At 39.4% G+C, this 25,615-nt stretch overlaps 1 protein-coding gene across 1 annotated transcript in view; it reads left to right on the top strand.

Moving 5' to 3' along the window:
* The window catches only part of RAD51C (RAD51 paralog C), a 49,104-nt gene that overhangs the window by 18,946 nt on the left and 4,543 nt on the right, over positions 1 to 25,615 (top strand). The window contains exons 6-8 of the mRNA XM_060203840.1: positions 9,416 to 9,482; positions 10,613 to 10,673; positions 20,106 to 20,166. Of these exons, the coding sequence (XP_060059823.1) occupies positions 9,416 to 9,482; positions 10,613 to 10,673; positions 20,106 to 20,166 (189 nt within the window). The remainder of the gene's footprint in view (positions 1 to 9,415; positions 9,483 to 10,612; positions 10,674 to 20,105; positions 20,167 to 25,615) is intronic.

The following is a 25,615-nucleotide window of genomic DNA, read 5'->3' on the forward strand; positions in this document are numbered from 1 at the left end:
GTTCAGGCACCAAGCCCCAGCAATAACCCTGGAGGCAGGAAAAAAAAAAAAGAGTAAATGGGATGGGGTTGATCACATAATGGTTATGCAAGGAGACTTATATCTGAGGCTCCAAAGTCCCAGGCTCAGTCCCCCATACCATCATAAACCAGAACTGAGCTCTGGAAAAAGAAAAAAAAAAATTTTTTTTAAGTTTTATTTTAAAAAAGAAACAAGTATCAGTATTAGAAATAGCAGTGCTGGGAGTCGGGCGGTAGCACAGTGGGTTAATCGCATGTGACGCAAAGCACATGTGGCGCAAAGCACATGTGGCGCAAAGCGCAAGGACCGGCATAAGGATACCGGTTGGAGCCCTCACCTCCCCACCTGCAGGGGAGTCGCTTCACAGGCGGTAGAGCAGATCTGCAGGTGTCTATCTTTCTCTCCCCCTCTCTGTCTTCCCCTCCTCTCCATTTCTCTCTGTCCTATCCAACAACAATGATATCAATCATAACTACAACAATAAAACAACAAGGGCAACAAAAGGGAATAAATAATAAATATTTAGGGCAGGGGTAGATAGCATAATGGTTATGCAAGGAGACTCTCATGCCTGAGTCTCCAAAGTCCCAGGTTCAATCCCCTGTACCTCCATAAGCCAGAGCTGAACAGTGCTGTGGTTAAAAAAAAAAAAAAAAGAGTCTTTAAAAAAAATAATAAATACTGGGAGTCGGGCTGTAGCGCAGCGGGTTAAGCGCAGGTGGCGCAAAGCACAAGGACCGGCATAAGGATCCCAGTTCGAACCCCACCTGCAGGGGAGTCGCTTCACAGGCGGTGAAGCAGGTCTGCAGGTGTCTATATCTTTCCCTTCTCTGTCTTCCCCTCCTCTCTCCATTTCTCTCTGTCCTATCCAACAACGACAACAACATTAATAACTACAACAATAAAACAACAAAGGCAACAAAAGGGAATAAATAAATAAAATAAATATTAAAAAAATCATTTAAAAATAATAATAATAATAAATATTAAAAAAAAAAAGAAAGAAAAGAAATAGCAGTTCTGTGGTCCAGGAGGTGGCGCAGTGGATAAAGCATTAGAGTCTAATGCTTGAGGTCCTGAGTTCAATCTCTGGCAGCATATGTACCAGTGTGATGTCTGGTTCTTTCTCTATTCCTGTCTTTCTCATTAATAAATAAATAAAACCTTTAAAAAAAACAATAAGTATCTTTAAAAAAAAGAAATAGCAGTGCTTTCTTTATCTAAGTACACTTGAAGTTTATCAGGTAAGAGCTTCCTATTAAAATAAATCTTGGGAGTCGGATGGTAGTGCAGCTGGTTAAGCGCACATGGTAGTGCAAAGCGCAAGGACCGGTGTAAGGATCCCGGTTCGAGCCCCTGGCTCCCCACCTGCAGGGAGGTTACTTCACAAGTAGTGCAGGTGTCTGTCTTTCTCTCCCCTTCTCTGTCTTCCCCTCCTCTCTCCATTTCTCTCTGTCCTATCCAACAATGATGATAACATCAATAACAACAATAATAACTACAACAATTAAACAACAGAGGCAACAAATGAAAATAAATAAATATTTAAAAAAAAATCTCAGTCTTGATTATTACATAGTATATAACTAGAGGTTCAAATGCATAGAAAAATTATGTAGTTGGGGCCAGGCGGTGGCGCAGTGGTTAAGTGCTGACATTATAGTGCACAGGGACCCAGGTTCAAGCCCCTGGTCCCCACCAGCAGGGGAAATGCTTCACAAGTGGTGAAGCAGAGCTACAGGTCTCTCTCTCTCTCCTCTCTATCTCCCTGTCCCCTCTCAATTTATCTCTGTCTCTATCCAATAATAAACAAACAAACAAAAAAATTAGGTAGTACTAACAGCCTAGCTATTTATTTGGAAGTAGTACACAACTCTTCTACATTTAGAATATGAAGAGTTAAAAAAAAAAAAGGAGTAAAGGTAATCACAGAAGTAAAGAGGTAAAAAGGGACAAGTAGTGTCAAAACAATTTCTTTTCTACTTGCCTGTTTGTTGTCATCTCACACTCTACAATCCCATCTCACCACTGATACAAATATGCTTTTGTCATGGAAGACAATAGGTGATCAGACTGCTTCATTTGTCATGTCTTTAACCTGATTAGAGTCCATAGTACATCATAACTAAAGAAAGAATTTCCTGATTATTTTCAGATTTTTTCTTTTTCCCATATAATGAAAGTTATAGTGCCTTGTTTGAATTATTTCTTGCCATTAATTTTGTAATTTAAAACTGTTAATATTGGTGAAGAGCCCCCCAGTAGGGGGCACTCAAGGCTAATGGGTTGTTGCTTTCCTTAGGGTTTTTGTTTGTTCTGTTTTGTTTTTAACCCCTAGCCACATCATAGGAGTATCCGCAGAGGGGAAGTTTCACAAAGATAGAATTTGCCCAACAAACTAAATAATTGAAACACAGAGTTTTCTTTTTTTAATATGATTTTTCTTTTTAATTTTTTTATTTATAAAACGGAGATATTCACAAGAACATAGGATAAGAGGGGTACAATTCCACACACTTCCTACCACCAGAACTTCATATCCCATCCCCCCTTGAAAGCTTTCCTATTATTTTTTTTAAAATAATTTTATTTATTTATTTTCCCTTGTTTTTCATTGTTGTTGCAGTTATTACTGATGTTGTTGTGGTTAGATAGGACAGAGAGAAATGGAGAGAGATGGGGAAGACAGAGAGGGGGAGAGAAAGATAGACACCTGCAGACCTGCTTCACCACCTGTGAATCAACTCCCCTGCAGGTGGGGAGCTGGGGACTCGAACCAGTATCCTTATGCCGGTCCTTGCATTTTGCACCACGTGCACTTAACCCACTGTGCTACCGCCCGACTCCCAGCTTTCCTATTTTTTATCCCTCTGGGAGTATGGACCCAGGATCATTATGGGGTGCAGAAGTGGGAAGGTCTGGTTTCTATAATTGCTTCTCCGCTGAACATGGGCATTGGCAGGTCGATCCATACTCCTAGCAGAAACACAGTTTTGCATGTAGTTTTGATGGTTTGGTTTGTGGTAAAACACACTCCTGTATGACTGTTAAGTATACTCATAAATAGTGTATGTGAAACGATGTTCATATTATATTAAGTGAAAAACAAAAAAATTGTTCAGCATAGCAGCACACATAATAGGATCTCATGTTTAAAAATGTGCTTAGAGATCAGCAAATTAGCTCATTTGAATAATGTGTTCTTTTGTTGTGTGTACAACCCAGGTTCAAGTATGGTCCCTACTACAGTGAAGAAAGCTTTGGGGGATGGGGTGGGGCTGGGCATTGGCACACCCAGTTAAGCGCACATAATGCAAAGCACAAGGACCTGCTCAAAGATCTGTGTTAGAACCCGTGCTCCCCACCTGAAGTGGGGTCTGCTTTGCAGGCAGGTCTACAGGTGTCTATCCTTCTCTCTTCCTCTCTGTCTCCAATCCTCTCTCAATCTCTCTATAAAATGGAAAAAATAGGGGGCTGGTCAGTAGTGCAGCAGGTTAAGCACACATGGCATGAAGCATAAGGACCAGCCTAAGGTTCCCGGTTTGAGCCCCCAGCTCCCCACCTGCCAGGGGGTCACTTCACAAACAGTGAAGCAGGTCTGTAGGTGTCTGTCTTTCTCTCCCCTCTCTGTCTTCCCCTCCTCCCTTAATTTCTCTCTATCCTATCCAACAACAACAATAACAACCACACCAAGGGCAACAAAATGGGAAAGATGTCCGGGAAAAATGTCATCCAGGAGCAGTGGATTTGTAGTACAGGCACGGAGCCCCAGCAATAACTCTAGAGGGGAAAAAAAAGCTGCCTAGCCCCCTAGAAGCCCCAGAGATAATCCTGGAGAAAGCTTTGGTTTTCTTGATTTCTTTTTGTTTCCTTTATTTATTTATTTTTTAACAAGTATGTTTATTTATTTATTTATTGCCTCTAGGGTTATTGCTGGGGCTCAGTGCCTGCACTATGATTCCACTGCTCCTGGAGGCCATTTTTTCCCTTTTTGTTGCCCTTGTTGTTTTATTGTTGTTGTTATTGCTCTTGTTGTTGTTGGATAGGACAGAGTGAAATCGAAAGATGAGGGAAAGACAGAGAGGGGGAGAGAAGAATAGACACCTGCAGACCTGCTTCACCACTTGTGAAGCGACCTCCATGCAAGTGGGGAACCCAGGCTCAAATTGAGATCCTTACACCTGTCCTTGTGCTTTGCACCATGTGCACTTAACTTGCTGTGCTACCACCTGACCCCATTTATTTATTTATTTTTTTAAGCTTTGTTTATTGAGGAGAAGAGAATTCAGTGCTCTATCCACTGCACCACCCCCTGGACCACTTTGCTATTTTTTTTTTTTTTTTACAATTCATTATTATATTTATTTATTTACTTTTACCAGAGCACTTATCAGTTCTGGCTTATGGTGTTGTGGGGAATTGAACCTGGAACTTCAGAGCCTCAGACATGAGAGTCCATTTGCTTAACCATCATGCTATCTTCCCATGCCCCAAATTTTTATTATTTATTACTGTTCGTTTTGCTGCTGAAGTTATCCCTTGGTACTTGGTATGTGTATGACTCCATGATTGCTGCTGACCCCCCCTTTTTTTTTTCCCTGTTACCGAGAGTATTGCTGGGGCTTGGTGCATGTACAACTCAAAGACTCCCATTGGCTCCCCTTCCTCCAACTCCATTTTATATATGTGTGTGTATATATAGCATGAGAGATATAGAGGGACAGAGAAAGGAGAAATACCTGCGGCACTACTCCACTGCATTAAGCTTCCTCTCTATAGATGGAAATTGGGAGTCTGAAAACAGCGCATAGAACATACTGGTTAAGTGTGCTTTACCAGGTGCCAACACCAAATCTGATACTGTGGTTTCTTTTTTCTCTCTCTCTACTTCTAAAAAATAAACAGGTAGATACAGTAGAGGACAAATTTGAAAAAATGCCTACATCAAAATCAATAATATTCTCATAGATACTAGAGAGTTACTTATTTTCTACTTTTTTTTTTTTTTTCTAACCAGAGAGAACACTGGTCAGCTCTGGCTTATGGTAGTACTAGGGATTGAACCTGGGTCCTCCAGGCCCCAGATATGAAAGACTATTGTGTAACAGCTCTGCTATATTTCCTTTCCATCTTCTGTACTTTTTGATTATTTACAACTTAAAAAAAATCTGTATAACTTAAAACTGCAAGATGCATTCACAACCTAAGATCATATATACATGCTTGGGGTCAGGAGATAGCTCACCTGATACAGAATATGCCTTACTGTACATGAAGCACTAGGTTTGAGCACCAGTACCACACAGGAGCACCAGGGATGGCAGCAGGGTAGTTATGCTGTGACATCTCTCTTTTTAAAAAAAAGAAAGAAAGAATAGAAAAATGAGCCAAATCAGGCAAGTTGATCAGTTGTCCTGTACATAGGCCAGGCCCTGAGTCCATTCCCAGGCAGCAAGGCAACTTAAAAAAAAAAATGTCACGGGCCAGTTATTGGCACACCTGGTTGAGTGCACATATTACATTACAGTATGCAAGGACCGAGGTTCAAGGCCCCCGGTTCCAACCTGCAGGGGGAAAGCTTCACAAGCGGTAAAGCCGTGCTGTAGGTGTCTGTCTCTCCCCTTCTCTATCACCCCCTTCCCTCTCAATTTCTGACTGTCTCTATCCAACAAATAAATAAAAATAATTTTTTTTAAATGTCACACATGCTTATGTATAATAACTGGAATTTTTTTTTATTGTTGTTGTAGTTGTTGTTATTGATGTCATCATTGTTGGATAGGACAGAGAGAAATGGAGAAAGGAGGGGAAGACAGAGAGGGGAAGAGAAAGATAGACACCTGCAGACCTGCTTCACCACCTGTGAAGTGACTCCCCTGCAGGTGGGGAGCCGGGGGCTTGAACCAGGATACTTATGCCAGTCCTTGCACTTTGTGCCATGTGTGCTTAACCCACTGTGCTGCCACCCAACTCCCAACTAACTGGGAAACTTTAAATCAAGCAAAGAATTTAGCAACTCTGGAGATGATACAGTGGACAAAGTGTTGGAATCTCAAATATGTGGTCTCTGGCTCCATCATAGTATTGCATGTGCCAGAATGATGCTCTGGTTTTCCTTCCCCCTCTTTTCTCTCTCTCACGAAAAATAAAATGAACCTTAAAAAAAGAGCAAGGAGGGGCCAGATGGTGGCACACTTGGTTAAGTGCGGACATCACAGTGTGCAAGGCCCCGGGTTCAAAAGCCTCTGGTCCCCACCTGTAAGGGGAAAGTTTCACAAGTGGTGAAGCATTGTTGCTGGTGTCTCTCTGTCTCTCTTTCTCTCTATCACTCCTTCCCTCTCAATTTCTGGCTGTCTCTATCCAATCAATCAATCAATCAATCAATCAATATAATTTTAAAAGTACCATTAAAAAAAGAAGAGCAAGGAATTTATTTTTTTCTATTTTACTTCTGATACCAGGAGTGGAACACAAGCCCCCATACGTGTAAGGCATATATGTACTTTATCACTGAGCTACATCCCTGTCTGAGCCAAGTGTTTATAAAGGGGAAATGGAACCATTAATAGTCCACCTGATATAATGTCAGTCTTGAATCTCCAAAGTTCTAAGTGAGTCCCTAAGTGCAAGCCTTACCATCATATGGGAAAACCAAGAATGACACCCAAGGAGTTCCATGGTGGTAGAGTGCTGCATTTTTCTTCTCTCTCCCTCCCTTTCTTTCAAACATAAACAATTAAAATTTGCCTTCATGTTGTTAAAATTTGTAGGCTCTTGCCTACAAACACCTTCAACTTCACAAAATGCTATCTCTAGGAAGTAGTCACTGTTAAGTTTTTGTCTTTTCAGATCTTTTTCTTCATACTTATTAATACACATAAATTTTTTAATTTTTATTTTTTGTTGTCAAGATTCAGACCTACATGATTCTACTGCTCCTAGTGGATTATTATTATTATTTTATTATTATTTTTGGCCAGCAGGGTTATCATTGGGTGCCTGCACTATGAATCTACTAGGTGGCCATTTTTTTTCCTCTCCTTTCTATTTTTATTGGATAGGACAGAGAGAGATTGAGAGGGGAGAGGAGACAGAGAGAAAGAGAGACACATGCAGGTCTGCTTCACTGCTCATGAAGCATCCTCCTTGCAGGTGGAGGGGGGGGCTCAAACCTGGGTCCTTCTACATAGTAAGCAGTATGTGCTTAACCTGGGGTGCCACAGCCTGGTCCCCTCCTAGTGGATTTTTATTTGTTTTTTTAGACAGGCTTCTGAGAGTTCATAAAAAGAGAAGAAGAGATATTGCTCAGCTATGGTTTTTGGTAGTCCTAGGGATTGAACCTGGGACCTTTGGAGTCCCAAGCATGAAAGCTTTTTTTCATAACCATTATGCTATCACCCAGGCCCCTTGCAGTATTTCATTATGTGATCAGTGCATAGTTTTTTTTTTAACTATTTTTTAATCAGTAGGGATACTGATTTTTTTTTTTTAATTATCTTAAGTTTATTGGATAGAGATAGAAATCAAGTGCGAAGGGGGACATAGAGAGGGTGAGAGACAGAGACACCTGCAGCACTGCTTCACCACTTGTGACATTTTCCCCCTGCAGGTGGGGACTAGGGGCTTGAACCTGGGTCCTTGCACATTGTAACTTGTGCGCTAACCAGGTGCACTACTACCACCCCCATTGATTGTTTTTAAAGTTGGCTCCACTTTTTCACTGGTCAGTAATATATTCATATTTATTCATAAATATATTCATATTTATTCATCTCTAGTTATTTGTGAAATTACTATTCATGTATCAAAGGTATAGCTTATTAATTGATGGATCAATTGATTTGTGCTACCAAGCTTATCATTGGGAATTGGTTTTTAGATTTTATTTATTTCTTAATGAGAAACATAGGAGGAGAGAGAAAGAGCCAGACATCACTCTGGTACATGTGTTGCCGGGGATTGAACTCAGGACCTCATGCTTGAGTCCAGTGCTTTATCCACTGTGCCACCTCCCAGACCACAGTACTTGCACAATTCTATTGTACCCTGTAGCCACTTTTTTCTTTACACAGAGGGTGAAAAACAGATAAGAAGGAGAGAAAAAAAGAGGGAGAAATACCTGCAGCATTACTCCACCACATGTGAAGTCGTCATTGTCTTTAATATTTATTTATTTCCTTTTGGTGCCCTTGTTGTGGTTATTATTGTTGTTATTGATGTCGTTGTTGTTGGATAGGACAGAGAGAAATGGACAGGGGGAGAGGAAGATAGACACCTGCAGACTTACTTCACTGCCTGTGAAATGACTCCCCTGTAGGTGAGGAGCCGAGGCTCGAACCGGAATCCTTACGCTGGTTCTTGTGCTTTGTGTCACATGCGCTTAAGCCGTTTCGCTACTACCCAACTCCCAGCAGAAGTATTTTTAAAGTAGTAAAGTTTATCATTTTAACATTGATATCTCACTGCTTTAAAGACATTCTTTAGGAGCTTGGAGTAATCACACAACAATTTTCATTTGTATCATTGTAAACTCAACATTTTTGCAGAAGAAGTATAATTATTTTATAAATATTTGCTAACAGTGCAAATTCTAATTTGGGGATGTTGAACAGCTGGGAAGCCAGTATGTCTATTTACATTTTTCTCAAAATACGTAATGATGAGCTAAATACTTTCTAAACCAGTGCTATATGGTAGCATTCACTGCAGAGATGAAAATCTTCATCCTAAGCCCATCAAGATAGCTTACCTGGAGCTGTGCCTGCTTTGCCATGAACAGGACCTTTCATGCAATTAAAATATGCATTCTACTGATGAACCACTCCTTTAGCTTTCAGAATTATTCTATTGGGAGTCAGGCGGTAGCGCAGCGGGTTAAGCGCAGGTGGCGCAAAGCATAAGGTCCGGTGTAAGGATCCCGGTTTGAGCCCCCAAGCTCCCCACCTGCAGGGGAGTCGTTTCACAGGAGGTGAAGCAGGTCTACAGGTGTCTGTCTTTCTCTCCCCCTCTCTGTCTTCCCCTTCTCTCTCCATTTCTCTCTGTCCTATCTAACAACAACGACATCAATAACAACAATAAAAACTACAACAATAAAACAACAAGGGCAACAGAAGGGAATAAATAAATATTTAAAAAAGAATTAGATTATTTAGATTATATTTAGAACTAAAATTGAAGAACTATTTAGTTGATTTTTTTGGCGGGGAGACTGACTTAATGTTTTTTTTTTTTAACGATTTTGTTTATTTATGAGAAAGACAGGAGGAGAGAGAAAGAACCAGACATCACTCTGGCACATGTGCTGCTGGGGATCAAATTCGGGGCCTCATGCTTAAGAGTCCAAAGCTTTACCTCCTGGACCACTGACTTAATGTTTTTACATTTTGTTTTGTAGGTAATTTTAACCAACCAGATGACAACAAAGATTGATAAAAATCAGGCCTCACTAGTTCCTGCATTGGGTGAGTAATAAACTTTTTAGCTAAACACATTTTTGTCTCTTTTATATATGTTAAGTACTGTAAATTCCATATAAGCAGACTGTACTTGTCTGTTCTTCACATTGGTAAATCTTAGCATGAAGCACAGTGCCCCTTAGATACTGACTTACATGTTTTGTTTTGTTTATCACTGGGACTTGACTAATCCAGATAGACTTTTTTCAGGAGAAAGATATATAGAAAGGAAAGACCTCAACATTGAAGCTTCCCCCAGTGCCATGGGGGATGGATTTGAACCTGGGTCTTAACATATGACAATGCAGATGCCATACTTGAACTATTTCTCCAGTCATAAGTGAATCTTATTAAAAATACTGACTTCTTTCACTGTTTGCAAAGCTTTTCCTTCTGTAAGTAGGAACTGGGGGGCTTAAACCCAGGTCCTTGAAAATTGAGACGTGTCCTTAACCGCGAGTGCCATCACCTGGCCCTTACCATATTTTTTGAAACCAACTATATTCTTGTATTTTTTTTTTTTTTTGCCTCCAGGGTTATTGTTGGGACCCAGTGCATTCACTATGAATCCACTGCTCCTGGAGGCCATTTTTCCCATTTTGTTGCCTTGTTGTTATTGCTGTTGTTGTTGTTGGATAGGAGAGAGAGAAATTGAGAGAGGAAGGGGAGAGATAGACACTTGCAGATCTACTTCACTACTTTGTGAAGCGACTGTCCCTGCAGGTGGGGAGCCAGGGGCTCGAACCAAGATCCTTAGGCTGGTCCCTGCACTTAACCCAGTGCACTACCACCCAGATCCCCTCTTGCATTTTTAAAATTTTTTAATTATCTTTATTTATTTATTGGATAGAGATAGCCAGAAATTGAGAGGAAGGGGTAGATAGAGACAGAGAGATACCTGCAGCACTGTTTCACCACTTGTGAAGTTTTCCTTCTGCAGGTGGAGACCAGGGGTTCAAACCTGGGTCCTTGCACATTGTGACATGTACGCTCAACCAGGTGCACCACCACCTGGCTCCACTATATTCTTGTTATGTTGAATTAAATAATGTAAGACTATATTTGATCAGAGGAGTTCTGAGAGATGTTATCTAGTCAGGAAGGCAATTTATAGCTACTATGTTCTTTTCCACTAGGTGAAAGTTGGGGACATGCTGCTACAATACGACTCATCTTTCACTGGGACCAAAAGCAAAGGTCAGTATAGAAACAAATGAATAATTCTGAATCTTTGGTTTATTATACTGAACAAGTGTATTAGAATTAGTCTAGGACAGGAATAGATAGACTCTCTTGCCTGAGGCTCCAAAGTACCAATCCAAGTACGATGGTGGTGCAGGTTCAATCCCCTGCACCACCATGAGCCAGAGCTGATCAGTGTTCTGGTAGAAAAAAAAAAATTAGCCTAATGAGTGAGATCTTTAAGTCCCTATGAACTAAAGCTTTTGTTTTCTCATTCTTTATCACCTAGAGCAGGCATAGAAACATGTTGTAGTGCACTTTTAGCTACATAGGAGTTCTTTGCATCTGTAAATGATGGGGTACACCTGAACCAAGTAGGTCGCCAGGGAATGCTACCTTCTAAAGCTCTTTGAAATCAAGTACAATTTATTAGCTCTGCAGAAGGAGGTGGGTACTCTGTGTTCCTGGACAGAACTGAAAGAATAAAATCAGGACAAAAGGAAAACTTTGGAGGTTAGCTTTGGGACTAATTGATGTGGAAAATAGGATAAGTTGCTTATACACTATGGAACTGTGCCAATTTTTGTTTTCTTTTGTATTTTCCTGTCCTGTTTTTGTTACCCAGTTAAATATCTGCCTTTCATAAGTATTGTTCATCAACATAAAGCTATGGCAGCATGGCACCATTGTGCTTGTTTTTAAAGCTGCTGAGCAAGTGCAGCTTTCATTTTCATTGAAATGGGCAACTAGAAACTGTGAGGTCTTTTATTCTACACTTCTAAAAATTTCAGATTTATGCCAGCCTCTCTGCTTTGAGATTAATTGGTATAACCTTAGAACTCAGTCTGGAAATGCACTAATAAAAGGAGAAACTGAGGCAGCCTATGCATAGAGATTTTAAAAAGGGTGGTTTGCTTAAATGTATGTTGGCTCTGATCAGTGTCTGCTTCTTTATATTTCTTTGCTCTTCTACATGCTGAAGAACATTATCCTTGCCCAAATTTGATTCTACTGAGTCTGACTGTATAGAAAAAACAGTTTCACTTACTTCTTTTTATATTTATAGAATTAAAATAGTTTTTAATTTTTTGAAGCCTGTCATCTTTTTCTCTTGTTAAAGATTAGTGATTTGACTTTGGTGTATAAGATTATATGATAATGGAGTCGGGCGGTAGTGCAGCGGGTTAAGCACATGTGGTGTAGAGTGTTAATGGACTGGCGTAAGGATCCCGGTTCAAGCCCCTGGCTCCCCACCTGCAGAGGAGTCGCTTCACAGGCGGTAAAGCAGGTCTGCAGATGTTTGTCTTTCTCTCCCCTCCTCTGTCTTCCCCTGCTCTCTCCATTTCTCTCTGTCCTATCCAACAACAATGACATCAATAATAACAACAATAGTAACTACAACAATAAAACAACAAGGGCAACAAAAGGGAATAAATAAATAAAATAAATATTAAAAAGGAAAAGTTAAAAAAAAAAGATTATATGATAACAGAGTTACAGTTCCACACTGTACTCACTGCAGTGTTCTGTGCCTCTACCCTCTCCAGTGATGACCACCATAATTCTCACAAAGTCTCAGGTTGAAATATGATATAATTTTTCCTTTCTTTCTCCCCCCCATTTTTCCTTTTTTTTAGTGTGTCACAGGGAATAAACTGAAGGTGTCACTCATGATTGATACTGCAAAACACTAATTCTGGTCTTTTTTTTTTTTTTTTTAATTCTATAGTCATGAGAGAGTGAGAGACCCAGAGAGGAAGAGAAACTAAAACACTACTCCATTATCCTTGGAGCTTTCTTGGTGTTTTCCATAACATTTCAATTTAGGATCAGGGATACACTTAGGGCTTCATGCATGATGAAGTGTCCACTTTTGACTGTCTGAAATACCTCCAGCTCCTGAAATCAGATATTTTAGTTATTAGTGTTACATGGAATTTTGTGTGCATTTTAAAATTTGGTTAATTTCAAAAGGATGGAAATACAAACTAATCCTGGTGGAAAATAGTTATAAACATTAATACTCTCACTTTGAGCAGAAAACTAAAACCTTTAGTAGCCAGATTTATAGTGAGAATTAAATTTAAGTATCCTATGTCATTCCCCACCCCTTATCTTTTACCAGAAACATTTACCCTTTGACTAGTCATGGAACAGCGTTCAGACATTGTTAAAAGACATACTTTTGTCTCTGTCTTATATATTGTGTGGGTTTTCCTCTAATTTGCATGTTCATGATAATATGAAACTGAGACTGTTCAGATTTATACCACTGTTTGCCAAAAAGATCTGATGGTAGAATGGAGTAATATATCAACACCCCCTCACAGTGTTTCATATGTGTGCCCAGCTTTAGAGCACAAATTGTGCTTCTGTCTTGTTTCTTCCTGACCCAAACTATGTAGTTCAGCCATATGTTAAGCTTCTTCTCGTTTGGGGCCATGAGCCAAATGATTCTTGGGTTTTACATAGTTGCTTCAAAAGATCCTCTGATGCAGACATGAAATACATAATTTTATTTTCACCTAGAAGTTTGAGGAGGATTTCTAGCTTGAATACTTAATGCCCATTTGATTTTAGGTTTCTTTTTAAAAAAATGTTCATTTAATGAGAGCGAAACTACAGCATCATTTTGACATGTAAAGTACTAGGGGTCAAACTCTGGACTACATCCATCTGAGTTCTGAGCTCTACCATTAAACCACCACCTCCTCATCTTCTTCTTCTTCTTTTTTGAATATTTATTTATTTATTTACTCCCTTTTGTTGCCCTATTTGTTTTTATTGTTGTAGTTATTATTGTTGTTGTCATTGTTGGATAGGACAGAGAGAAATGGAGAGATGAGGGGAAGACAGAGAGGAGGAGAGAAAGATAGACAACTGCAGACCTGCTTCACTGCCTGTGAAGTGACTCCCCTGCAGGTGGGGAGCTGGGGGCTCGAACCGGGTTTCTTAGCCTGTCCTTGCGCTTTGCGCCACCTGCGCTTAACCCACTGTGCTACTGCCCGACTCCCTCTTCTTCTTTCTTTCTTTCTTTCTTTCTTTCTTTCTTTCTTTCTTTCTTTCTTTCTTTCTTTCTTTCTTTCTTTCTTTCTTTCTTTCTTTCTTTCTTTCTTTCTTTATTTTTCCCTTGCCATTACAGCTTTACTAGGCCTTCATGCCTACAGGATTCCATCACTCCCTGCAGACTGTTCTGTTTACTTTTTTTAGGAAGAGGGTGAAAGGTATAGGGGAAAAACACCGCATTACTATTCCACTTCTCATGAAGTTTTTTTTTTTTTGGCATGCTCCTACATGGGGCTCAAACCCAGGTTCTCCTGCTTCCCTGTTTTTGTTTTTATTTATTTATTTATGCAGTTTCTGTATTTATTTATTTATTGAATAGAGACAGCCAGATATCTAGAGGGCAGGGTGTGATAGAGAGGGAGAGAGACAGAGAGACACCTGCTTCAACCCTTGCAGAGCTTTTCCCCTGCAGGTGGGTACCAGGAGGCTGAACCTGGATCCTCCTACATTGTAATATGTGCACTCAACCAAGTGCACCACCGCCCTGCCCTGTTACTTTTGTTTTTAAAGATTTATTTATTTAAGGGGAGCTGGGCCGGGCAGCGGGTTAAGCGCACATGCAAAGTGCATCCCGATTGGAGTCCCGGCTCTCCACCTGCAGGGGGTTTGCTTTATAGGCTGTGAAGCAGGTCTGCAGGTATCTCTTTCTCACCTCCTCTCTGCCTTCTCCTTTCTCTATTTTTCTCTGTACTATCCAATACAACAATAACAATGACAACAATAACTACTACAACAAGGGCAACAAAATGGGAAAAATAGCCTCCAGGAGTAACTCGTGCAGGCATCAAGCCCCAGTATAACCCTGGAGGCAAAAAAAAAAAAAGATTTATTTATTTATGAGAGAGAGGCCAAAGTACCACTCAGCTTTTACTTATATGGCATCGGGATTCAACTTGGGTTTGCTTTTTAATTTTATTTTTATTTTTAAAATTTTATTTAAGTTTTTTAATATTTATTTATTTTCCCTTTTGTTGCCCTTGTTTTTTTTTTTTTTATTGTCGTTGTTGTAGTTATTATTGTTGTTACTGATGTCGTCGTTGTTGGATGGAACAGAGAGAAATGGAGAGAAGAGGGCAAGACAGAGAGGGGGAAAGAAAGATACCTGCAGACCTGTGAAGCAGCTCCCCTGCAGGTGGGGAGCCGGGGCTTGAACCGGGGTTCTTATGCTGGTCCTTGCACTTTGTGCCACGTGCACTTAACCCACTGCACTACAGCCCGACTCCCTATTTTAAGTTTTTTTTTTTGTTTTTTTTAACCAGAGCACTGTTCAGCTCTGGCTTATGGTGGTGTCAGGGATTGAACCTGGGACTTTGGAGCCTCAGGGATGAGAGTCTGTTTGCATAACCATTATGCTATCTACCCCACCCAAGTTTTTTTTTTAAATTATCTTTATTTATTTATTGGATAGAGACAGAAATTGAGAGGAGGATGGGGAGACAAAGAGACACCTGCAGACCTGCTTCACCACTCGCAAAGCTTTCCCCCTGCAGGTGGGGACTGGGGGCTTGAAACTGGGTCCTTGTACACTGTAACATGCACTCAACTAGGTGCACCACCACCCAGCCCCAATTTTTTTATTATTTTGACTGACTGGTCAGCTCTGCCTTATGGTGGTAGGGGGATTGAACCTGGGACTTCTGTGCCTCAGGCATGAGAGTCTCTTTGCATAACCATTATACTGTCTTACACTGCTCTTCAGCTTGGGATTGCATGCATACAGTTATCTTCCTAGGTTTTGAATTATACATATGAAACAAAGAGAAACTGAGAGCGTAGGGGAAGACAGAGAGGGAGAAAGAAAGCTAGACACTTGCAGACCTGCTTCACAGCTTGTGAAGTGACCCCCCCCCCCACAGGCGGGGAGCCAGGGGCTCAAACCAGGATTCTTGTGCTGGTCCCTGCACTTCGTACTATGTGCACTTAACCTGGTGCACCACTACCTAGCCCCCATCTTCAAGTTTTTAAAAAATACTTTATTTTAATGAGCTACAGAAAAAGAGACAGACTGACCAAAGCATTGTTTAGCTTTAGCTTATGGTAGTGCTGGAGAATGAACTTGAGACCTCAGAGCCTCGGATATGAAAGCCCTTTTTTTTTTTTTTTTTAATTTCTTTGTTGGGGAATTAATGTTTTACATTCAACAGTAAATACAGTGGTTTGTACATGCATAACATTCCCCAGTTTCCCATATAACAATGCAACCCCCACCAGGTCCTCTGTCATCCTTCTTGGACCTGTATTCTCTCCACCCACCCACCCCAGAGTCTTTTACTTTGGTGTGATATGAAAGCCCTTTTTAAAATATATATTTTGTTCATTTTGAAAAGAGACCAAGAAATTGAGAGGGGAGAGAGGGAGAAAAGTACACCTTCAACATAGCTGCACTTAAAAAGCTTCCCTGTTGCAGATGGGGACCAGAAGCTTGAACCCAGGTCCTTGAGCACTGTAATGTGTGCACTCAACCGGTGCACCACCACCTAGTCCCATGAAAGTCCTTTTTCATAACCATTATACTGTCTTCCCAGCCCTGTTTTTTAAACTTTTATTTACTGGGGCCCAAGATAACTCATCCAATAGAACACACATTGTACCATGCTTGAGGACCTGGTTTGAGTCCTTGGCAACAGATGGCATCACCAAGGGAAGTTTCATGAATGGTGGTATTACAGTGGCATCTCTCTCTCTCTCTCTTTTTACTCCCTCCTTGTCTCTATCTGAAATTAAAAGGAAAATATAAGGGCTGGGAGATAGCATAATGGTAAAACAGAATACTTGCATACTTGTGGCTCTTAAGTACTGGGTTAAATCTCTGGCACCACCGTAAACCAGAGCTGAGTAGTGTTCTGGTATAAAAGGAGAAATGGTGCTGCCCTGAGGTATAGTACAATGGTTAGAGCACTGGATTTACAAGCATGAAGTCTCAAATTTAATCCTTAGTGATGCATGTGCCAGATGATGAACTAGGTTTCTCTCTATCATAAATAATCACAGAGAGAGATTATAGTGTGTAATGGCCCATGTTCTAAGACCCCAATCCCCACCTGCAGGGGGTAAGTTTCACAAGCAGTGAAACAGTGCTGAGGGATTGAATTTGGGAACATTAGATTCTATTTGCATAACCATTATGCTATTTCCCTCCTCCCCAGTCCCCCTTCACTCTCAATTTCTTTCTTTCTTTTTTTTAATATTTATTTATTCATTAGAAAGATAGGAAGAGAGAGAAAGAACCAGGCATCACTCTGGTACATGTGCTGCCGGGGATTGAACACAGGACCTCATGGTTGAGAATCCAATGCTTTATCCACTGTGCCACCTCCCGGACCACAACTCACTCTCAATTTCTTTCTTTTTAAAATGTTTTTATATATTTATTTATTTAAGTTTTTTATTAGTGATTTAATAATGATTGACAAGTGTGGTATAATTCTTTTTTTTTTTTTTTTAAAGAATTTATTTATTCGTGAGAAATGATAGAAGAGAGAGAAAGAACTAGACATCACTCTGGTACATGGCTGCTGGGTATTGAACTCAGGACCTCATGCTTGAGAGTCCAAAGCCCCATCCACTCTGCCACCTCCCAGACCATGAGGGGGTATAATTCCATTCAGTTCCCACCACTAGAGTTCCATATCCCCTCCCTTCCATTGGAAGTTTCCCTATTCTTTTTATGTATATGTAGTTTTCTCTTTTTCTTTTTATTATTATTATTAATTTTATTTTTATTTATTTATTCCCTTTTGTTGCCCTTGTTGTTTTATTGTTGTAGTTATTATTGTTGTCGTCATTGTTGGATAGGACAGAGAGAAATGGAGAGAGGAGGGGAAGACAGAGAGGAGAAGAGAAAGATAGACACCTGCAGACCTGCTTCACCGCCTGTGAAGGGACCTGTCTGCAGGTGGGGAGCCGGGGTCTCGAACCGGGATCCTGACGCCAGTCCTTGAGCTTAGCACCACCTGCGCTTAACCCACTTAACTACAGCCCGACTCCCTCTTTTTCTTTTTTTCTTTCCTCCTCTCTTTCGTTCTTCCTCCCTTTCTTTCTTTCTTTCTTTCTTCCTTCCTTCCTTCCTTCCTTTCTCTTTCTCTCTCTTTCTCTCCATTTTTTTCTTTTTTTTTTTTTTTTTTCCTCCTCCAGGGTTATTGCTGGGTTCGGTGCCTGCACTATGAATCCGCTCCTGGAGGCCATTTTTCCCCCCTTTTGTTGCCCTTGTTGTAGCTGCGTTGTGGTTATTATTATTGCCCTTGTTGACGCAATTCGTTGTTGGATAGGACAGAGAGAAATGGAGAGAGGAGGGGAAGACAGAGAAGGGGAGCTTTCTCTCCCTTCCTTCCTTCCTTCCTTCCTCCTTCCTTCCTTCCTTCCTTCCTTCCTTCCTTCCTTCCTTCCTTCCTTCCTTCCTTCCTCCTTCCTCCCTTCCTTCCTTCCTTCCTTCCTTCCTTCCTTCCTTCCTTCCTTCCTTCCTTTCTTTCTTTCTTTCTTTCTTTCTTTCTTTCTTTCTTTCTTTCTTTCCCAGAGCACTGCTAAGCTCTGGTTTATGGTAGTGTGGAGGATTGAACCTGGGACTTAGGAGCCTCAACATGAGAGTCTCTTTGCATAACCGTTATGCTATCTGCTCCCACCTGATAAGTATAATTTTAACTGACTGTAAAATGAAGTTATTTTATTTTCATTTCAATTATTTTGTCAGAAAATTAGATTTGCTGGGAACCTTTTTGAATGTATAAGTGATATAAGTAATTTAGGTATATATAGTTAATATTCTCCAGAAGGCTACCTAATTTTTGTTTTACTGAATCAAAAGTGGTATCTTCATAGCACAGGCTAAAATACACCTTGCTTCAGTTTTCTATATTTTGTATAAATTAAGATGTTAACTCTAAAATATAAAATTTTAAAAAATTCCATTCCATAACACCACTATCCTTATATTATGTATTACTTACCAGCAGTTACTTCTGTACACAGTTGCAGTTGTTGTAGAGTTTTTGACCTTTTGGGGTCCTGCTTTTTTCACCCTAAAAGTGCAAACCTAAGATAGTAAGTTAATGAATCGTAGGCTGTGGTTGTTTCTTTTAGATTGTGCTTGGATAGAAAGTTTGTAAGATATAGAAAAACAACAGCAATAACAACAAAGTACCAATATTTACCTTATAATAACAACTTAATTTTTTGGTTGTACTCTTCTAATAATTCATCTATATATGTTTAGAAAGTTTCTTCTGGGAGTCAGGCAGCAGCACAGTGGGTTAAGCGCATGTGGCACAAAGTGCAAGGATCCTAGTTCAAGCCCCTGCTCCCGATCTGCAGGGGAGTCACTTCACAAGTGGTGAAGCAGGTCTGCAGGTATCTCTCTTTCCCCTCTCTATCTTCCCCTCCTCTCTCCATTTCTCTCTATCCTATCCAACAACGATGACATCAATAACAACAACAATAATAACTACAACAATAAAACAACAAGGGCAACGAAAGGGAATAAATAAATATATATATATGTATAAAAGAAAATATATTCTTTAAAAAAAAAAGAATTTCTTCTGTCTATATATGTATTAATGTGGACTCATACAATATTACTTAATGTCACATTATTCACCTATAATTAAGCCTTAATTTTCTTCTCTTTTTTATATTTTTATTTATTGAATATAGACGAAAATTGAGAGGGAAAAAGAATCATAAAGATGGAGAGAGAAGGGAGTCAGGTGGTGGCACAGCAGGTTAAGCGCTCATGGCGCAAAGCGCAAGGACCAGCCTAAGGATCCGGGTTCGAGCCCCTGGCTCCCCACCTGCAGGGGAGTCGCTTCACAGGCGGTGAAGCAGGTCTGCAGGTGTCTATCTTTCTCTCCCCTTCTCTGTCTTCCCCTCCTCTCTCCATTTCTCTTTGTCCTATCCAACAACAATGACATTAATAACCACAACAAGGGCAGCAAAAGGGAAAATAGATAAATACTAAAAAATTTTAAATAAATTTAAAAAAGATGGAGAGAAACATTTGCAGCATTGCTTCATTTCTCATGAAACTTTCCCCACTGCAGGTGAGAATGGTGGGTTTGAACCCTGGTCCTTGTACATGGTAACACTGCCTGGCCCCCTACTTTATTATCTTAAGCATCTCTAGTGTCTTGTCATGTGTAAAATAATTTATATGGTCATTAGACTTTCAGGTTACTTTAAATTTTCACTTTTATACTCAACTCTGAATGCATACATAAAGCTATTGTTTAGATAGGGTATTTTAAGTCATAGATAACAAAATAATACAATTATTTTGTAAAGTACATTTAAGTTATCTTAAATGTATTTTAAAAATTATTGTTCAGTCATCTGAACTAAATTAAAGTCATGACTGTGTATGTTTATGTTTTTACTTTCTCTAAACAGGTTGGCCACATTGTACAAATCACCAAGCCAGAAGGAATCTACAGTACAGTTTCAAATCACAGTCAGTATTCTTTGATTAGAGTGGGATTTTCGTGTTGGTGGGCAGTAATTATCTGAAGAGAGCATTTACAATTTGCTTCTGTTAACGTCTGTAGGAAGCAAGCATATTTGAGGACAACTTTTGATGCTTAGAACATTATCCTCAAAATAGTAGCATATATACAGATTACTGTAGTCACAATTGGACTGAAATTTATTCTTAAGAACAGAGGAAATACTTATTTGTAGGGTAATGTGTTCCATGCCATATGTAATGTAAGGATGTTAAAGATTTTTAAAGTGGAAATTGTTAAAGAATTTCAGAAAAGAAAAACACCAGTATTATTTCTTCTATAGATAACAGGTCTGTCATAACCGCCAGGCACACCTTGCTTTATTTATTTATAGATTTATAGATTTTATCTGGCAGCTGGGCAGTGGGTTAAGCACACATAGCAGAAAGTGCACGCACCAGCATCAGCATCCCGGTTGGAGCCCCCGGCTACCCACCTGCAGGGGGTTTTGCTTCACAGGTGATGAAGCAGGTCTGCAGGTGTCTTTCTCTCCCCCTCTCTGACTTGCCCTCCTCTCTCCATCTCTCTCTGTCCTCTCCAACAACAACGACAGCAATGACAGCAACAGTAATAACAAAAACGACAGCAATAAACAGCAAGGGCAACAAAGGGGAAAAAATTTAAAAAATAAAGTTTCTTTACAAAAAAACACATAATCATCATCAGTTTAAAAAAAATTTTTATTTATTTATTAATGAGAAACATAGGAGGAGAGAGAAAGAACCTGGTACATGTGCTGCTGGGGATCGAACTTAAGACCTCATGCTTGAGAATCCAATGCTTTATCCACTGTACCACCTCCCAGACCACCTAACAAGTGCTCCATTCAGCTCTGACTACTGATTGTATTGGGGATTGAACTTGGGAACTTCTCATTCAAGTCCCATGTGCTACCACTACACTCTATCCTTGGCAATATCTCACTTCAAAATGTAACTTTCCTTCATTATTTTAAATTATGAACACAGTTTTTTGTTGAACTATGCATATTTATCAGTAGTGTTGAGCCAAATCTATATTTGGCTCAACATATTTAAGGACAAAAACAAATTCAAAAAGATCTGAAACTGAATTATCTATTTAGTGTTTGCACTGCTCAGGTGCACATAAGGATTCGTAACTGGAAAGCTTTATTGTATAATATTTAATTGTAAAAATAAATTTATTAACATGAAGTAATTTGAAAATACTATTTATTTTTCTTTTAAATTTATTTCTTTACTGGGGAATTAATGTTTTACATTAAACAGTAAATACAATAGTTTGTACATGCATAACATTCCCCAGATTCCCGTTTAACAGTACAACCCCCACTATAGCATTTATCATCCTTCATGGACCTGTATTCTCCCCACCCACCCATCCCAGAGTCTTTTACTTTGATGAAATATGCCAATTCCATTTCAGGTTCTATTTGTGTTTTCTTTTCTGGTCTTGTTTTTCAACTTCTGCTTGAGAGTGAGATCATCCCATATTCATCCTTCTGTTTCTGACTTATTTCACTCAACATGATTTTTTCAAGGTCCATCCAAGATCGGCTGAAAATGGTGAAGTCACCATTTTTTACAGCTGAGTGGTATTCCATTGTGTATATAGACCACAACTTGCTCAGCCACTCATCTGTTGTTGGACACCTGGGTTGCTTCCAGGTTTTGGCTATTACAAATTGTGCTGCCAAGAACATATGTGTACACAGATCTTTTTGGATGGATGTGTTGGGTTCCTTAGGATATATCCCCAGGAGAGGAATTGCAGGGTCATAGGGTAGGTCCATTTCTAGCCTTCTGAGAGTTCTCCAGACTGTTCTCCACAGAGGTTGGACCAATTGACATTCCCACCAGCAGTGCAGGAGGGTTCCTGTGACCCCACATCCTCTCCAGCATTTGCTGCTGTTACCTTTTCTGATGTATGACATTCTCACAGGAGTGAAATGATATCTCATTGTTGTCTTTATTTGCATTTCTCTGATAATCAGAGACTTGAGGCATTTTTTCATGTGTTTCTCAGCCTTTTGGATCTCTTCTGTGGTGAATATTCTGTCCAAGTCCTCCCCCCATTTTTGGATAGGGTTATTTGTTGTCTTGTTGAGTCTGGCAAGCTCTTTATATATGTTGGTTATTAAACTCTTGTCTGATGTATGGCATGTAAAGATTTTCTCCCATTCTGTGAGGGGTCTCTTGGTTTAGGTAGTGGTTTCTTTTGCTGTGAAGAAGCTTTTTAATTTGATGTAGTCCCATAGGTTTATACTTGCCTTAGTCTTCTTTGTAATTGGATTCGTTTCATTGAAAATGTCTTTAAAATTTATGCAGAAAAGAGTTCTGCCAATATTTTCCTCTAAGTATTTGATAGTTTGTGGTCTAACATCCAAGTCCTTGATCCACTTGGAATTTACTTTTGTATTTGGTGAAATATGGTGGTTCAGTTTCATTCTTCTGCATGTTTCAACCCATTGTTTCCAACACCATTTGTTGAAGAGACTCTGCTTTCCCCATGTAATAGTCTGGGCCCCTTTGTCAAAGATTAGATGTCCATACGTGTGGGGCCTCATTTCTGGGCTCTGAATTCTATTCCACTGGTCAGTGTGTCTGTTCATGTTCCAGTACCAAGCAGTTTTGATGACAATGGCCCTATAATACAGTTTGAGATCTGGGAGTGTGATGCGTCCAGTTCTATTCTTTTTTCTCAAGATTGTTTTGGCAATTCTAGGTCTTTTCTGGTTCCAGATAAACATTTGTAGCATTTTTTCTATTCTCCTAAAAAATGTGCTTGGGATCTTGATGGGGATAGCATTAAATTTGTAGATGGCTCTGGGTAATATATTCATTTTGATGATGTTAATTCTTCCAACCCATGAACATGGAATATCTTTCCACTTCTTTGTGTCTTTTTCAATTTCTTTGAGTAGTGACTCATAATTTTCAGTATACAAGTCTTTCACTTCTTTGGTTAGGTTTACTCTAGATATTTTATTGTTTTTGTTGCTATAGTAAAAGGAATTGATTTCTGGATTTCAATTTCTTCTAACTTAGTGTTTGCATAGAGGAATGCCACTGACTTTTGAATGTTAATTTTATAGCCTGACACATTACTGCATAGCCTGATGATTTCCAAAAGCTTCTTGCTGGTTTCCTCAGGTTTTTCCATGTATACTATCATGTCATCTGCAAATAAGGAGAGTTTGACTTCTTCTCTTCCAATCGGTACCCCTTTAATTCCTTGCTCCTGCCTGATTGCTATGGCAAGAACTTCCAACACTATGTTGAATAGTAATGGTGATAGTGGGCAGCCCTGTCTAGTACCTGATCTGAGTGGAAATGCTTCCAGTTTTTCACCATTGAGTATGATGTTGGCTGTAGGTTTGCTATATATAGACTCCACTATTTTCAGGAATTTTCCATCTATTCCCATTTTTTGTAGTGTTTTGATCATAGAGGGATGTTGTATTTTATCAAAGGCTTTTTCTGTATCTATTGATATGACCATGTGGTTTTTGGTCTTGCTTTTGTTGATGTGGTGGATCACATTGATTGATTTACGTATATTAAACCAACCTTGCATGCCTGGGATAAACCCCACTTGGTCATGATGAACAATCTTTTTGATATACTGCTGTATCCGGTTGGCTAAAATTTTGTTCAGTATTTTCGCATCTATGTTCATCAGAGATATTGGTCTGTAGTTTTCTTTTTTGGTTGTGTCCCTGTCTGCTTTTGGTATCAGGGTGATGTTGGCTTCATAGAAGCTAGCAGGGAGTATTCCAGTGTCTTCAATCTTCTGGAAGACTTTTAAAAGTAGAGGTATTAGTTCTTCTTTGAAGGTTTTGTAGAATTCATTTGTAAAACCATCTGGTCCAGGACTTTTATTTTTGGGGAGATTTTTGATAACTGTTTCAATTTCATTAGCTGTGATGGGCCTGTTCATGTTATCCACTTCCTCTTTACTTGGTTTTGGAAGTTGTTAGGTATCTAGGAAATCGTCGATTTCTTCCAGGTTATCTAGCTTGGTGACAGTTGTTCATAGAAGCTTCGCATGATATGTTGAATTTCTGCAATGTCTGTTGTGATATCTCCTCTTTCATTTACTATCCGATTTATTTGGGTCTTCTCCCTTTTTTGTTTTGTGAGTCTGGCTAAAGGCTTGTCGATTTTGTTTACTCTTTCGAAGAACCAACATTTACTTTCATTGATCTTTTGTATGGTTTTCCTATTCTCAATGTTATTTATTTCTGCCCTAACTTTAGTGATTTCTGTCCTTCTGGTTGCTTTAGGATTCCTTTGTTGTTCTTCTTCTAGGTCTTTAAGATGTGCAATCAGGCTGTTTATTTGTGCCTTTTCTTGTTTCCTAATGTGTGCTTGTATAGCTATGAACTTCCCTCTTAGGACTGCTTTAGCTGTTTCCCAAATATTTTGATAGCTTGTGTCTTCATTTTCATTGAACTCTCGAAACAGTTTGATTTCTTCCTTGATTTCCTCTTTGACCCAGAACTTGTTAAGAAGTGTACTTTTGAGCTTCCACATTTTGGACTGTTACTAATCTTTTGTTGATTGTTAAGTGTTAGTTTAATTCCACTGTGGTCTGAGAAGATGTTTGGGATGATTTCAGTGCTCTTGAATTGGCTGATGCTGTCTTTGTGGCGTAACATATGGTCTATCCTTGATAATGATCCATGTGGATTTGAGTAAAATGTGTATTCCAGTTTCTTGGGATGAATGACTCTGAAAATGTCCAATAGTTCTAGTTTATCTATCTCTTCATTTAGCTCCCTTATGTCTTTACTGATTTTCTTCCTGGATGATCTGTCAAGTTGATAGAGTGGGGTGTTGAAGTCCCCTACTATGATTGTGTTACTGTTAATATATTGCTGTAGCTCTTTCAGTAGAAGTTTGATGTATTTAGATGGCTTCTCATTGGGTGCATAGATATTAATAATTGTTAAGTCCTCTTGATTGACTGATCCTCTAAGCATTAAGTAGTGTCCATTCCTATCTTTTTTAATGTTATCTATTTTAAAGTCTATCATGTCAGATATGAGAATAGCTGTTCGTGCCCTTTTTTGTGGGCCATTGGCTTGTATGATAGTTTTCCATCCTTTCACTTTAAGTCTGTGTTTGTCTTGTTAAGTTAGGTGAGTTACCTGTAGACAACATATTGTTGGGTTGTGTTTTCTGATCCATCTTCCTACTCTGTGTCTTTTAATAGGTGAATTCAGGCCATTGACATTTATTGATATCAAAGATTGAAGATATTTTAACGCCATTCTTGGAGAGTTTTAGAGTGTTTTGATATATGTCCTATTTGTGGTGGTCTGGTTGTTTATAGGAGACCTTTCAGAACTTTCTTTTCAGGGCTGGCTTGGTGATGGTTGCTTCCTTCAACTGTTGCTTGTCTGTGAAGGTT

The sequence above is a fragment of the Erinaceus europaeus genome, chromosome 12 (genome assembly GCF_950295315.1).
Source record: "Erinaceus europaeus chromosome 12, mEriEur2.1, whole genome shotgun sequence".
Taxonomy (NCBI): domain Eukaryota; kingdom Metazoa; phylum Chordata; class Mammalia; order Eulipotyphla; family Erinaceidae; genus Erinaceus; species Erinaceus europaeus.